Here is a 14,265-nt window from a genome sequence, read left to right as displayed (position 1 = left end):
CAAGTTCATTTATGAAATGTACAGTATAAATATAGAGTAGATTTATATTTGTGACACTCCTTTCAAGACTCTTTAAATTTATATAATGGGGAAGGATTTGTCTTGCTTACCATCCTAATTTTTTTTGCCAGTCCTGGGGCCTGAACTCAGGGCCTGGACACTGTCCTTGGACTTTCTCAAGGCTAGCACTCTACCACTTGAACCACAGCATCACTTCCAGCTTTTTCTATATATGTGGAATCAATCACAGGTTTTCATGCATGCGAGCACTCTACCACTAAGTCACACTCCTGGCCCATCATCCTAATTTTTATGGGGGGGGGGGAGTGATATACAGGGAGAGTCTTATTCTGCCTGACTCCTCATGAAATGGAGCCTGGGAGTTATTGAGTAGAACTCACAAAAGTAGAATAGTTTGAGTGTAATGGAGGGAGAAGAATCCATGACTCTCAGGACAATAAGAGCAGATTATGCGGTTTAGGTCAGAAAGATGATCAGAAGTTCAAGAAGAGAGACAAAGTGAAACTTTGGAAGGAGACAAAGAATACTTTAAAATATTCTTCACTTCCCATTTCCAAGTCACAAAGTAGTCCCTGGGAATAGATTTATTGAGGACTGAAATGTATTTCATAAAATGAAATGCATTTTATAAAATGAAATGTGTTATGATAGTGTCGTGTTAATTCATCAGCTTCCTGATGGTAGAGGGAACTATAATGATTAGTTTGCCAGTTTCTATGGTGAAAATTCTTCTTCACAGATGATATCAAGATATCAAGGGCTTAACATCTAATCTGCAAGTCTTTATCTGAAAATCAGATCATCAGCCCAATGTTCAGCACCCCCAGCACAACACTCCACAAATCACACTGTTGTAAGTCACATCCTAAGAGGGATATGGCATGACCACCACCAGCCTTTCCCCAGGAGAAGTTGGTGAAAGGCTGAGGATTTCTATCAAGCCATGATTTGGTGAGAGAATTCCAAGTGGATTTATTGAAATCAGCTCTTGAGGTGAGAGCTGATATCCATGAAGGTTGTATTGTGGTTTGTGCTTTGTATTTCAGAAATGCCTGTGAAAACACATGATCTGAGCTAAGAGGAATTCATAGACCACAATGAGTCTGTTGTTAGCAGACACACGTTTTTCCTATTTTATTCAGTGAATGCTTCCCTTATTATTTTTAGTTGATTGAAAACCCCAGCCACGTGACCATCTTCCTTTATACTTACATCACTTGCAATATCTCGGGAAGCCTTTGCAGCTTTAATAGGAATTGCATCTGTTCTGAGATCATATCCTTTCTTTTTAGACTCTTCCAAAGAAAGTTTGTAGATTTTCTGTAAAGAGAGACAAAAACAATCAATAATTGTCTTTTAGATAGGGGAGTCTGAATTATTTTAGAATAGTAAGTTAGCTCTGAGGTATTCTTCTTGAGGTAGAAGGTTTCATTGGTGGTTCAATGGTTGAGTGTCCTTGAAGAACAATCGAATGCTTAAAATGTATTTTCAGAAATATAAACAGTATTATTCTCCTTTTATAAATATACATTGAAGAGAATTTTATTTTATATTTAAAAGACTACAAAATAGCTATCTTCATAAAAAGACACTGCTTTACAATCAACTCATAGTTATAAAGTTATGTGGATTCTACAACGAAGTCAGTAATTCTAAATCCTTATGAAATTTATAGATTAGAAAAACTCCTAGAAGAGAATTTTCTAGCAACTATGATTAGGCTGAGAAAGGAAATGAAATAAAACATCAACATTTTTTTCTAACAAGTGTTTCACATTCCTTGTGGCAGGGTCACCCTTAAGACCACCCAAAAGCTTGCTGGTGGGGATCCCTAAGAATGCACTCCTGGGACTCGCACTTCCTGCTCATCCTCTTGCCCCAAGCCTTATTATTAACTTTTTTATTAAAGAATTTATTAACATTGATTTTTACATCATATTTCAAATGACATGTTTAACAAACAAGCGTTCAAGAAGGGAATCTCTATATACAACCACTGGCACTTAGTTTTTAGAACATAATCAAAATTAGGCTAAGGGTTTGTATATCATAGATACATATTAATTTATGAAATAAAACATTATGTCTATAGAGTCATAGATTTTATGTCTATGTAGTTGTGTTAATATTTCCAATACCATGTCCATAACATTGGGTATGCAAATATTGAGTCCTTGCTCTTGTACTGTTTGGATCTAATATTATTATTAACTTTTAAGTCTCTTGATTTGATGAATGCTTGCCCAGAACAAAATCCTTTCAACCCCCAAATTTCTAATTGCTTCTCCCACCTAGTCCCAATGTTGGCAGAACAAAATTAGAATGGGAAAATATCTCATCTGTGGACTTCCATTAATATATTTCAAAACAGAGAGGCATAATGAGTTCATTTTTTCTTACTGGTTCAAAAGAGGGAATTCTACTTACATCACTCATGTTAATTGCATTTGCCTTGGCTAGAATAATCTGGGGAATATCGGGCATGATGTGAACTTTGGTCTTGTCAGCTTCCCATGCTTGTTTATAGAGGTGCTAGGGGAAAAATATAAAGAAATGTTTTAAATCTTAAGAAGAGCTCATTTTGTACATATATTATCAATTTCTCTCTACATATAATAAAATATTACTTATAATTATACATAGATTACTTTTAGTCATATGCTAGTAGCTCACATCTGTAATCCTAGCTATTTTGAAATATTTTTAGTGGAAAAAATGTTCTTCAACAATATAGTGGGGAAGGTATAAGACAGAAAATGTTCTTCTCCTTAAGTTTGGAGGTGATGTCTCCTCTTAAAGTCTTCTAAATATACTATAGTGCAGCTGTCCCTTTAAAATGTAAATAAAGCCATATAATATTTAATGTTCCCACCTTGCTTTTTTCACTGAAATATAGGTTAGATATTTATTTGGAAAACAATTTAATTCACTCTTTAAAAGATCTGCATAGTATTTTGCTGAGGTATAATCCAATTTAGTCAGATTTCCACTGATGGATATTTAATTATGGTTTCCAGTCTTTTCCTATCTCAAGCAACAATGCCATGATCTTGCTGGTGGCTCATACAATGTGCTACCCATATATTTAGCTCAGAAAGGATCTGTTGTCCTAGCTGTTGGCAGACAGAATCTCATCATATTGCTTGGGGTGTGCTGCCTCAAAAAAGAGCATGTCTATGCCAGATGGCCACATCTATGGTTCATCATGGTGGGTATCTACATGCCTGCCCAATCCAGCTCAATACAGTACAGTCTAACAGGTGATACATGAGAGCTTTACATGGCATTGGCCAAGGCTTTCTTAATCATGCATCATAGTTCAGCTTTTCTCCTAGTCTTCCTTTTGCATGAGTACTATTCATAAAAAAGCCCATGGCCAAATCCTATCTCAGCATCTTCTTTCAGAACTCTAACATGAAACATTATTATATTATGTGTATCTTTGTATGTTAAGATTTTTATAGGATCATGACTATCTAAAGTTTACATTCTTACATTGACAATTTATGTAAATTTTGTAAACTCTCTTGCTGATATTATTAATACCTAATTTTAACATATTTCATGGTAGAAGTAAAATTCTTCACTTTAGCTAGGCTTAATTAAAATTAAATGATTTTTCTCCTCAATCAGATGTTGACAAGCTTATTGAATAAAAGAGCAGAAAGTACGGACCCACTGTCATATCTGTGCCAGCTTCTGCTCAACCTCAACATAGCCAAAGATATTTCAAGATAGGTATTAAATAAAGGGCTTCTATTTATTTCTTTTACCAGTAACTTAACAATGAGAGCCTCTAATGGGTATAATTTCTATTCATTATTTTAAAACTATTCTTTATCCTTTTTCAAGGAAAAGAAAACCTCAAGTGTGAACCCTTGCAACTGTGTTAGAAAGCCTGTAGATCAAATACCTGCATTTTGTCTGATCTGTAACACCATATTATTCAAAGACTTACTTCATTCATGATTTTTGCATTATTCTGGGCCAAAACCATGTTCATTGAGTCCATCAATGTAGAATATTTCAAAGTGTCTGGGTGCTGGCGGTACTTCTTTTCACTAATAATTTCCATGGCTTTCTTGTTTTTCTCAGCTTCTAGGGAGCCAAGAGGGAGCCATCCAATACCCTTCATGAAGTCAGCATAATCAGCTTTGTACTGATTCTGGAGATGAGGGGAAAAATGCAGTGATGAAGAGAAGTCAAAACTTTCCAAGAACCAAGAACCATGAGTGTGTCATATTCCATAACTTCCACTTCTGTTTTTCAACCAATAATCTTCAGATTTCAGCCTCTTGAGTAGCTAGGGTTACAGGTATGAGCCACTGGTATCTATCAACAAATGACTTTTAGAAGTCTCATTTTTCCCTTTTGCTATCTAAGTCTCTAATCACTGACTACTATTCCCATTTCTCTAAGTCACATAAGAAGCTACATTGGTAATTGGCGCAAATTTTGTTGCCTTTCCCTGCCTAAGATCTGACATTTCTTCCTATAATTACCATATTTAGGCACTGATGTACCTCTTTGGCATTTCCAAAGAGAGACCTAGGCTTTAAGATGATCTCCTTTTAGATTTCAAGTTAAATTCACTTTCTCCAGTTACCAATGGCTCTTCACCTGAACTTTTGGCTCTGGACTCAACTCTTTCTGCCTTCCTCTATCCATTCTACAAGCTGCCCCAGCCATCAGAAGCTGCCCAGTATTTCATCAGAAAGATAGGTTAACTGTAAACATAGAGATGGGGGAATTAAAGTGGATGAGGGGCTAGAACTATCAAATCATCTGATGTCATGCTTTCCCTTTGATTCCTCTATCAGGAGGCTTTCATGTATTTGATCCCCTTTGATAAACAGTTCCTTCTGTATATTCCTTCTGAAACTGTCTGATTTTCTGTCATTGTTGGATCCCAAACCCAACAATTTTATAGCAAAAAGAGCAGAAAGTAATACTACTCTCTAGATTAAATCTCTTGTTAAAAGAAATGAAGTGTTGTGGCTTTTACATACGTCGCTTTGAATCTGCATCATATTTTTGGCCAATTCAAAGCCCATGGCATCAGGTAGCATGTTGTAGGTATGGATTATGTTCCTGTAGTTGGCATTGGTGGCTACTTCCTGAGATTTCTTGGCTGCCACCACACTGAACATATCCACTGGGGTGTGGAAGGAGGTCTTGGATTTCTCATAGCCTTTTTTATATTCCCGGTCTGATTGCATCTTTGCTACTTGCATAAAGTGCACCAACTTGGGGTCATCTTCTAGGCTCCGGAAACCAATATGTTTCCCTTTGGCTTGTTCATAGGCTTTCTTGTATTTGTACTGCGGACAGAAAAGGAAGCACAACAATGAGAATGGCAAAGGGGGGAGAACAAAAATCTCAGTCCTTGCTTTGTGGTGGGCAAAGGGATTCAAACGTTAAAATCAGGCCTGAAGCTGAAAATGATCTGCAAATGATTTGAATTGTTTGTTTGTTTTTGCCAGTCCTGGGCTTGAGCGTAGGGCCTAAGCACTAAGCCAGAGCTCTACCCCTTGAGCCTCAGCACCACTTCCAGCTTTTTTTTTCTATGTATGTGGTACCAAGGAATTGAACCCGGGTCTTTGTGCATGCTAGGCAGGCACTCTACCACTAGGCCAAACTCCCGGCCCATGATTTGAATTGTTTAAAAGCATTTTATTAAAAAAAAAAAAAAGAAACAGGAGTTGGTTGCTTTTTACACTAAAGAATAAACAAATGGTTAAAGGGTGCTTGGACTAGGTAAAGGATGGGGTCCTATTTGTGATCGAGGATGGTGCTACCACTAATAGAGCAAAGCACAGCTCCTGAATGCACACATGGTGCCTCATTTACTCTGCCTAAAGACAGCCAGGGGAAGGACTTACGTCACTGGCAATGTCCCGAGAGGCCTTTGCAGCCTTGATGGACAGAGCATCAGGCCTCAAATCATAGCCTTTCTTCTTTTCTTCTTCCCAGCCGGCTTTGTACAGTTTCTAAAATAAAACAGGGAAATAATAGCACCTTGTTATTGGATTAGAATGGATCTCCATTCTTTGGGGTTCCAAAATAGTCAGCTTTCTTCTCCCCATGGCCACCACCCAAAAAAACACCCTTTTTGTGTTGTTCATCACTTACATCACTCATGGTGATTTGGTTTACTTTTGAGAGTAAAATATCTGGAGTATCAGGCATGACGTGAATGGTGGTCTTGTCTTTGTTCCACTTTTCAGTGTACAGCCTCTACAGAAGGGAGGTAAAGCACATGATTTTACAGCAGAATATGTTTCTGGCAATGCTAGCAAGGGGAAGAGATTCACATCTCCATGGGGGAAGAGGTTCAATTCAAGTGGGAAATGGATGAATTAGAAGACGGGCTGGGGAAACCAGATACCCAATAAGAAAAGCAATCAATCATCAAGTATAGAAGCTCTTTTTACCTGAAGCAACAAATACCATCTTGTTCTGTATCTTAAACTAATTTGGAGTTTTACGGTCCTGGGATTTGAATATGATAGCAAGATGTAGCCTGATGGCTAACAAGAGAGTGAACTCTCCAAACAAGGGAGCTTTAGCAAATCTCTGCCTACAAATATCACTATAACAATCACCATATAAAATAAAGCTGCTGAAGAAGTTTCCAGGGCCTACAGCATGAGCACTGTTCAGGGGTCCCTGGCTGGTGAGGCCGGTGGGCTCCTACCTTGTCCATAGTGAGCTTGTTGCTTTTGTTAAGGGCCTGTTCCATTGTGTCCATGGAGTATGTGAACTTAAGCTTCTCAGGGTGCTGGCGATACTTCTTCTCACTGAGAATCTCCCCTGCTTTCTTTGCCTTTTCCACCTCCAAGGAGTCAATTGGGACCCAGCCAATCCCCTTCATCCAATGGGTGAAGTCAGATTTGTAAAGATTCTTTATAAGAAAAATGGGAAGATTTTCATTTCAGCATGAGTCAAGAGTTTCCTTGGCTATATCATTTCCTCATTAACAAAAAGGGAAAAAAGGGAAGGGGAAGGAGAGAATGCCTACTTTTTCTTTTCAAAGAAAAAAATCACTTATAAAAGTGATTATATTCATGGAAGTATTGAACAGAAAAGTTTGAATGTAGCAATTATTTTTAAAAAAATAGTGCTCTAGCCTTGAGAAAGTTCAAGGACAATGACCAGGCCCTGAGTTCAAGCCCCAGGACTAGCAAAAAAAAAAAAAATCAAGGTCTGTAGGAGTTCGCTATTAGAAAGTTAAACCAGGATTAAGGTGGAATAAGTGGCTCTGGAATTGCCCTTCCCAACCCATGGAAATGATAAAGGAAATGTGCTGTCAGCTGCCGAACAGTACGTACATCACTCTGAATTTGCATGGCGTTCCTGTTGTGCTCCACATTCAAGGCATCAGGCAGGAGGGTATAGTTGTGATAGGCTTGTCTGTAGTTGGCGTTGGTAGCAACCTCTTGAGATTTCTTAGCAGCAGTCACACTGAACATATCCAAAGGTGTGTGGTACCTGGTCTTGCTAGCTTCATACCCTTTCTTGTACTCACGATCTGACTGTATTTTGGCCACATTCATGTAGTGAACAAGTTTAGGATCATCTTGAAGACTGAGAAATCCAATTTGCTTCCCCTTGGCTTTCTCATAGGCCTCCTTGTATTTGCACTGGTTCAAAGAGATGATCGGAGGGAGGAGATGTTTGATATGAATTGAATTTATACAACAAACTAAGAAAAAGCCAAAATCAGCTTGCATCTCAGTAACAATGAAGCTTTTTGTTTATCATTTTAAAACAACTAGCATCATGTTTCTAATCTTGAAACCTGTTTTGGGTTAAGAATGGAATAGTTTGTTTATTGTATCAACAGTTTGTAAGTAGAATCTTTGAATATACTCAGTTTCCTTAAGGCTGTGTATTTTTTACCTTGTTTCCATTATTATTCTGAATTACCTGATAAAGTAGTTTCCTAGTCATACATTTCAGCAAGACTCTAATACAAATTAAAGCACTGAACTTAAAGTTAGTGAGCTTGTAAGTGGTACTATGGGTCAAGGGGTAGGGTGGTAACCTTGAGCTGAAGAGCTCAGGGACAGTATCTGGGCCCAGAATTCAAGTCCTATGACCAACAAAAACCATTTAAAAAATTAGTGAGCTTGCACTTTCAGAAGGCACTTATAACACTTCAAAAATATAAGGTAACTTGTAAAAATGTAGTATTTTGTTATTTAATCTATAATATTTCCTGGCCTCTGTAGAAATTGGAGAATATATTAAACAGAATAAATACCTGTATTTTAAATTTTGGAATGTTTTAGTATATCAGGATTTTTTTTTGTCCATCCTGGGGCTTGAACTCAGGGCTTGGGCACTGTCCTTGGGTTTTCTCAAGACCAGTGCTCTACTACTTGAGCCACAGTACCACTTTCAGCTTTTTCTGTGTATGTGGTACTGAGGAATGGAACCCAGGATTTCATGTATGTTAGGTAAGCACTCTATTAGGCCACACTCCCAGCCTAGTAGATATTTTTGAAACGGGGCACTGGTGGCTCATTCCTGTAATTCTACTCAGAAGCCTGAGATATGAGGACCATTGTTCAAAGTCAGGCCAGGTAAGAAAATCCATGAGATTCTTATATCCAATTAACCACAAGAAAACTGTAAGTGGAGTTGTGGCTCTAAGTGGTAGAGTGGTAGCCTTGAGCAGAAGAGCTCAGGGACAGGACTTAGGCCTTGAGTTCAAGTTCCATGACTGACAACAAATGATTTTTTCCAGTAGGAAAATCTAAATTCAAGAAAACTCTTTTTGAAACCATTTCCTGAGTGTTTTTCTTTTCCCACCAATTCTAGAGGTCAAAGTTACTACGTTTTAAAAGAAATTGTAAGTAGTCAGGGCTGTGGCTTAGTAATGCACTGGATTTATTCCTCAGTGCCACAAAAATTAAGTGAAGCTATATAAAAATAACAATGGTGTTTAAGAAATTAGGAAATGTTTTAATATATTCTCTTGTTTGCTTCCTTATACTTCATGGTCTCATATACAATATACAGACATGTGAAAGGCTATCAATGTATGGGAATTAATGCACCATCTATCTGGCAAATATCATGTAACCCTTCTATTAATTACAATAAAAATATATTAAAAAAACAATATACAGACTTGTAAAACAGTCTGTTCCTTTCAAATTAAGACTCACATCACTGGCAATATTCCTTGAACTCTTTGCTGCAACAATGGGAATGGCATCTGGCCTCAGGTCGTAGCCCTTAGCAAGCGTCTTCTTCCAGTCTGCTTTATAATGAGCCTTTAAATAAAGGGAAAATCATTTTACTATTTGACATTGTTAAAAGAGGAATGAGACAGGATGCCAAAGTGTTCCTTTGAGAAGAATTCATAGCAAGGCTGTAGTTCATCTTTTATGTATCTATTAGATTCTTTAATAAAACTATTAGAGCCCAGTGCTGGTGGCTCATGTTTGTAATGCTAGATACTCAGGAGGATGAGATCTGAGGATCATGATTCATATCCAGCCCAGGCAGGAAAGTCCATGAGATCCTTACCTCTAATTACTCTTACATAAAGCCAGAAATGGTGCTGTGGCTCAAGTGGTAGAATACCAGACTTGAGCAAAAGGAGCCCAGAGACAGTGCCCAGGCCCAGAGTTCAACCCCCAGGATCAGGAAAAAAAAATAGTGAAACTCAATACAAGAGCAGGATGTGATGTCAGATATTTATCATCTCAGAAAACAAAGAGCTGAGACAGGAATATATGAATTCATAGATACCCTGTGTTATCTTGGGAGACTCCGTCTCCAAATACCCAACCAAACAAAAATAAAAAACAGGACAGAAAGAAAAATAATCCTACTCCATCCCCAAAAGTCCATTATTACAGTATCACCTCAACTGATTTTAAAAGTTATATATTTGTCTAACAAAGCAATGTGGAGTAACAAAAGATTTTCTTTTTTTCATAATGCCCTAACTTTCCTATAATACTTTTGGAAAAATAAAGATTTTAAATTTATAGAAGCTATGGCAACAAAAATGAAATATGCAGATACAGTATTCACTTCATTTCACTAGGATTTTAATGCTCATTACATATAAAATTAGGGAAAATTTTTAACTGGGTGAAAGCATATCTATGATTATCAAAAAAAGTGTATTTGAGACAACATAGACCTAAAAATGCTAGGAAAAAATATAGCCATTTAAAGGAAACCATTTATCCAAGTGTAAAGCCATATAATGATTATTATCCTTAGTGTACTGTTATCTCTCATCACTTTTGCTGTCCCTTGGTTATCTCATATTGTTACAGTATTTCATCTTGTTATCTAACATATTGTATATATTCTTGATTGGTTATTTGAAATTGGATAAGGAAGGGGGGAAAACAATATGAGCGATGGGGGGGGGATGGGGACCATGACATGAGAAAGGGTATCAATGTATGTGAAGTAATGCACCTTCTATATGGTGAATATTATGTAACCCTTCTATTAATTACAATAAAAATATATGAAAAAACCAACTTCCATGTTAAAAAAATTTACCAACAGTTTAAAAAAGAAACAACATATTTGAATAAATTTCATTTATTTATTTCTGAGACAACCTATGTTCTTCATTCTCAGTTTGATCCCACAATCCTCCAACCTCAGCCTCCTGAACAGCTCAGAGCACAAATATGTACCACCATGGCCGGTTTCATAGAATGGATTTAATGATCATCTCCAGTTACGTGCCTCGACTACCCAGGATAACTAATTACATTGTTTTAAAAAACTGTTTCAAAGAAATTCAGATTCTTGGGAGTAGTAATAGTTAAAACAAAAGTTATACAGACTGTGTAGGTCTGTGTTTTCCAATCTCATTTTATCAGTCTTGTGTTGTGAGACACTATTTTCTAGGCTGATTTTACTACCCACTAATGGATTATTAAGGTTAATCCTAAGTATAATTTTATAGTGTCTCTAGTTGAAGGTTCCATGGTAGGAGTCTCACCTGTAGGTTCGGGTTTCCTCTCCTTGAATTACTTAATGCAGGAGATACCCAGGACAGTGAAGACGAAGCATAAGCTATATTAGACACCAAACCAAATACTCACATCACTCATGTTGAGGGCGTTGACCTTAGCTTGAATAAACTGAGGCAGTTCAGGGTCTATAGTGTATTTATGCTTCAGTTTTTCTCCCTCAACTTTGTAGTTCAACTGCAAAACAAGGAGAAAGCATGAAAACACCACTAGCTGACTTAGTGTGAACTTCACTCACTCCTTTAAAAAGGAAGGCTATCGCTTGTGTTTCCCATACAAGGTGAATTAATGCCTACACTGTCACAGGAGGGGGCTCTAGGTAGACAAATTCATCTCCAAGCCACCAATAATCATTGGATTGTGTGAGCCAGGCTGAGTGGCAGGCTGTGTTTAAAGTGCTGAAAAAGATTGATTTGTCCTCTTGAACCTTCCAGTCTAGCAGAGGAAACAGGTACACACAGGAACTATGAAATATAGTGAAATATAGCTATGTTTTATGATGTGTTGTACATAAACAAAGAAGAAAAATCAAAGATGATCATAAAGGTCTCTGTAGAAGCAGCATTATGCTCAGACTTAAGAGAAAGGGGACAGTTTGGGGAACAAGCACACTTTCAGGGCCTAGTGGCTAAAAATGGCCTGGCCACCTCAAGATGCTAAGAATAGCCTGAGACCAGCGGCTGGAATGTGGACAGTTACCCAGAGGGAGGAAGAAAGGTCTTTGCTTTCAAGTTAAAAGAGTAGAGATGTCAGTCTAAGCAGAAGTTCCTAAGAGACTGTACAGAAGAATGTGGTTTATACTGTAAGATATAATCTGGGGCTGGGAGCATAGCCTAGTGGTAGAGTGCTTGCCTAGTAAGCACAAAGCCCTGCATTTGATTCTTCAGTACCACATACACAGAAAAAGTCAGAAATGGTGCTGTGGCTCAAATGGCAGAGCGCTAGCCTTGAGCAGAAAGTTTCCAAGGACAGGCCCCGAGTTTGAGCTCCAGGACTGGCCCCCCCAAAAAGATATAATCTTATTGCTCGAGACCACAGGCAGGGTGTGGTACAGACACAGTTCATTGCAGCAGTCCACATGAGAGGTAAAGCCGCAGGTACTAGGCACTGGCACTTCAGCAAGCAGGATGAGATATTTGGGATACTGACTGGTGTGCTAGATGGACAGGATCATATAGGGAGGTGTTAAAGTGGCTTGAGTATCAACATCTGTCTAGCAATGATTGGTATTTACTGAGATGGGGCAGGCTTAATACAGTGAGTATACAGTTTTCCTAGCTGGGAAAAGGAAAACACAAGAAGAAGTGATGCCTTCCTCAGTACAAAAGAAATCAAAAGTCTCTACAGCATTATGACCATGAAAATAGAATGACTTCTCTACAGTAATGTGAGAGCAGGGACTGAGAAATAAAATCCACAGATAACCCTTGGATCCAATTCAAGGAAAGTGTTTACCACATTCCCCCAACCCCATCCCCCCCAAAATTTGAAACTAAAAGAAAGCAAGAAAACAAAATGTCCCTTTCTTTCTTTGCTTTTTTGCTCACCTATCTCTTTCCATGAAACCACTTTAAAAGAACTCTTAAGTTACTAAAGAATATGAGGTGTTGATATTGTAATCACCCTCTGACTGAAAGAACAAGGGTCCTGGGCTCAGAAATGAGACTCAGAATGCTTGCAAATAAGCTGTTTATCTTCTCGCTAGAGGCCTTGTTCTAAGATCGCCTCTCAGAACACTGAGCTGTTATGTAAAGGCATTAAGACATTAAGCCCTTTCACCTGTACACTGGGGCAGAAATATTGTCACCCAGAACAATAAAATAGCTTGGTTTACAATCAGAGTTGTACATGATTACAATAATGCCATTTCATGTACATGTGTATGTGGATGGTGGGTGGGGTGTATCTAATTATGAATTACACAGATTCTGTGCATTTAGAAAACAAAGTACCTGATTAGACTTCCAAATGTATAAAAAATTCACTGAATAAAAGGCAATGCTCCAAAAAAAAGTAAATTTGGAAAAGTTATTTTCCCCCTACCTGTTTCCCCTGTGTTCAAATTCCAAGTTGCTTCAAAAGTAAAACCTATCTTTACTACCTTTGAAAGCAGTTTATTTGGTAACATGGATGCATATCACATATTGAATAATGAAGGGTGATGGAGTGGGGGTATTCATAGAAAAATCCTTTTGAAGGAAAATCACTTACATCACTTAGCTGCTTTGTGTTCTGCTGAGCCAAAACCATGCCCATGGAATCAGGGACACTTGTGAACTTGATGGTGTCTGGGTGCTGTCGATACTTTCTTTCATTTAATGCATCACCTGCTTTCTTGACTTTCTCAACCTCCAGAGAGCCAATAGGGATCCATCCAATGCCCTTGAAGAAGCTGTTGTACTCATCTTTATATACATTCTGCAACAGAGTAATACACTGTTATGAGAAAGTACCCTACCTACATCTGATTCAAGGATGTTTCTGTAGTTCCATCCAAGGGAAATAGCAATTCTTTTCCCTAGGCTTCTGTCTGACTTGTCTGTCACAAAGTTTATTACCTGCAGTTGGGTAATGTGGAAAAGCAGTTCTATTGTTAGACTGCATTATACAGCACAGAAGGGAATCTGGGTCATACATTTCCAGGGGTACTGCTCAAAATGTTGTTTTTTTTCACAATTTGGGCTTTCCTTTTGATTTCTCTAAAAATTTGAAAACTTTGAGTTTCACATGCTCTGACCATCTAAACTACTCTTAATCTCAGCTAGGCAGAAAGGTTTTTATTGAGTACCAAGAAACAATACCATTTCTTCCCTTCACAGAGGACAATTTCCAACAGAAATCTGTCTCCTGATAACAGAGTACCCTGAATGTTAAACACCTCACTGTGTGGCTCTCCATGAATCATGCTGGAAGCCGAGTTTATTTTAGAGGATTCATTACACAAATTTACATAGACGATCAGGTGACCTTGGATTAAAAAAGAAAATAAATTTTCCTGAAGCCAGGAAGCATCAAGAATTCTTTTATATTAAACAATGATTATCACTGATAGAGGCCCATGGGAGCACATCTGACTAAAAATCAAGGTTTCTCACATAGTGAAGAAATATAGCTTTATCTTTTATCCACAAGTTAATAAAGGTAAAGTCAATGGTGGTGCTATAAGCACAGAAAGCCAGCAAAAATCACTTGTCTAATACGTACTTTGGTAGTTTTTTTCCCC

The 14,265-nt window shown here is 37.8% G+C and overlaps 1 protein-coding gene across 4 annotated transcripts in view; it reads right to left on the bottom strand.

The window, feature by feature from the left end:
- Neb (nebulin) overlaps positions 1–14,265 on the bottom strand; it is a 207,758-nt gene that overhangs the window by 133,425 nt on the left and 60,068 nt on the right. For all 4 annotated transcript variants that reach the window (XM_090343110.1, XM_090343109.1, XM_090343111.1 and 1 more), the window contains exons 36-46: positions 13,254–13,460; positions 11,115–11,219; positions 9,198–9,305; positions 7,353–7,664; positions 6,719–6,925; positions 6,154–6,258; positions 5,904–6,011; positions 5,031–5,342; positions 3,980–4,186; positions 2,449–2,553; positions 1,234–1,341 (exon numbers count right to left, since the gene is read on the bottom strand). In XM_090343110.1, coding sequence (XP_090199236.1) covers positions 1,234–1,341; positions 2,449–2,553; positions 3,980–4,186; positions 5,031–5,342; positions 5,904–6,011; positions 6,154–6,258; positions 6,719–6,925; positions 7,353–7,664; positions 9,198–9,305; positions 11,115–11,219; positions 13,254–13,460 — 1,884 coding nt within the window. The remainder of the gene's footprint in view (positions 1–1,233; positions 1,342–2,448; positions 2,554–3,979; positions 4,187–5,030; positions 5,343–5,903; positions 6,012–6,153; positions 6,259–6,718; positions 6,926–7,352; positions 7,665–9,197; positions 9,306–11,114; positions 11,220–13,253; positions 13,461–14,265) is intronic.

Source organism: Megascapheus bottae, chromosome 12 (genome assembly GCF_031878675.1).
Source record: "Megascapheus bottae isolate mThoBot1 chromosome 12, mThoBot2.hap1, whole genome shotgun sequence".
Lineage (NCBI taxonomy): Eukaryota > Metazoa > Chordata > Mammalia > Rodentia > Geomyidae > Megascapheus > Megascapheus bottae.
The sequence above is the reverse complement of the archived record's forward strand: the minus strand, read 5'-3'. Positions and strand labels throughout refer to the sequence as shown.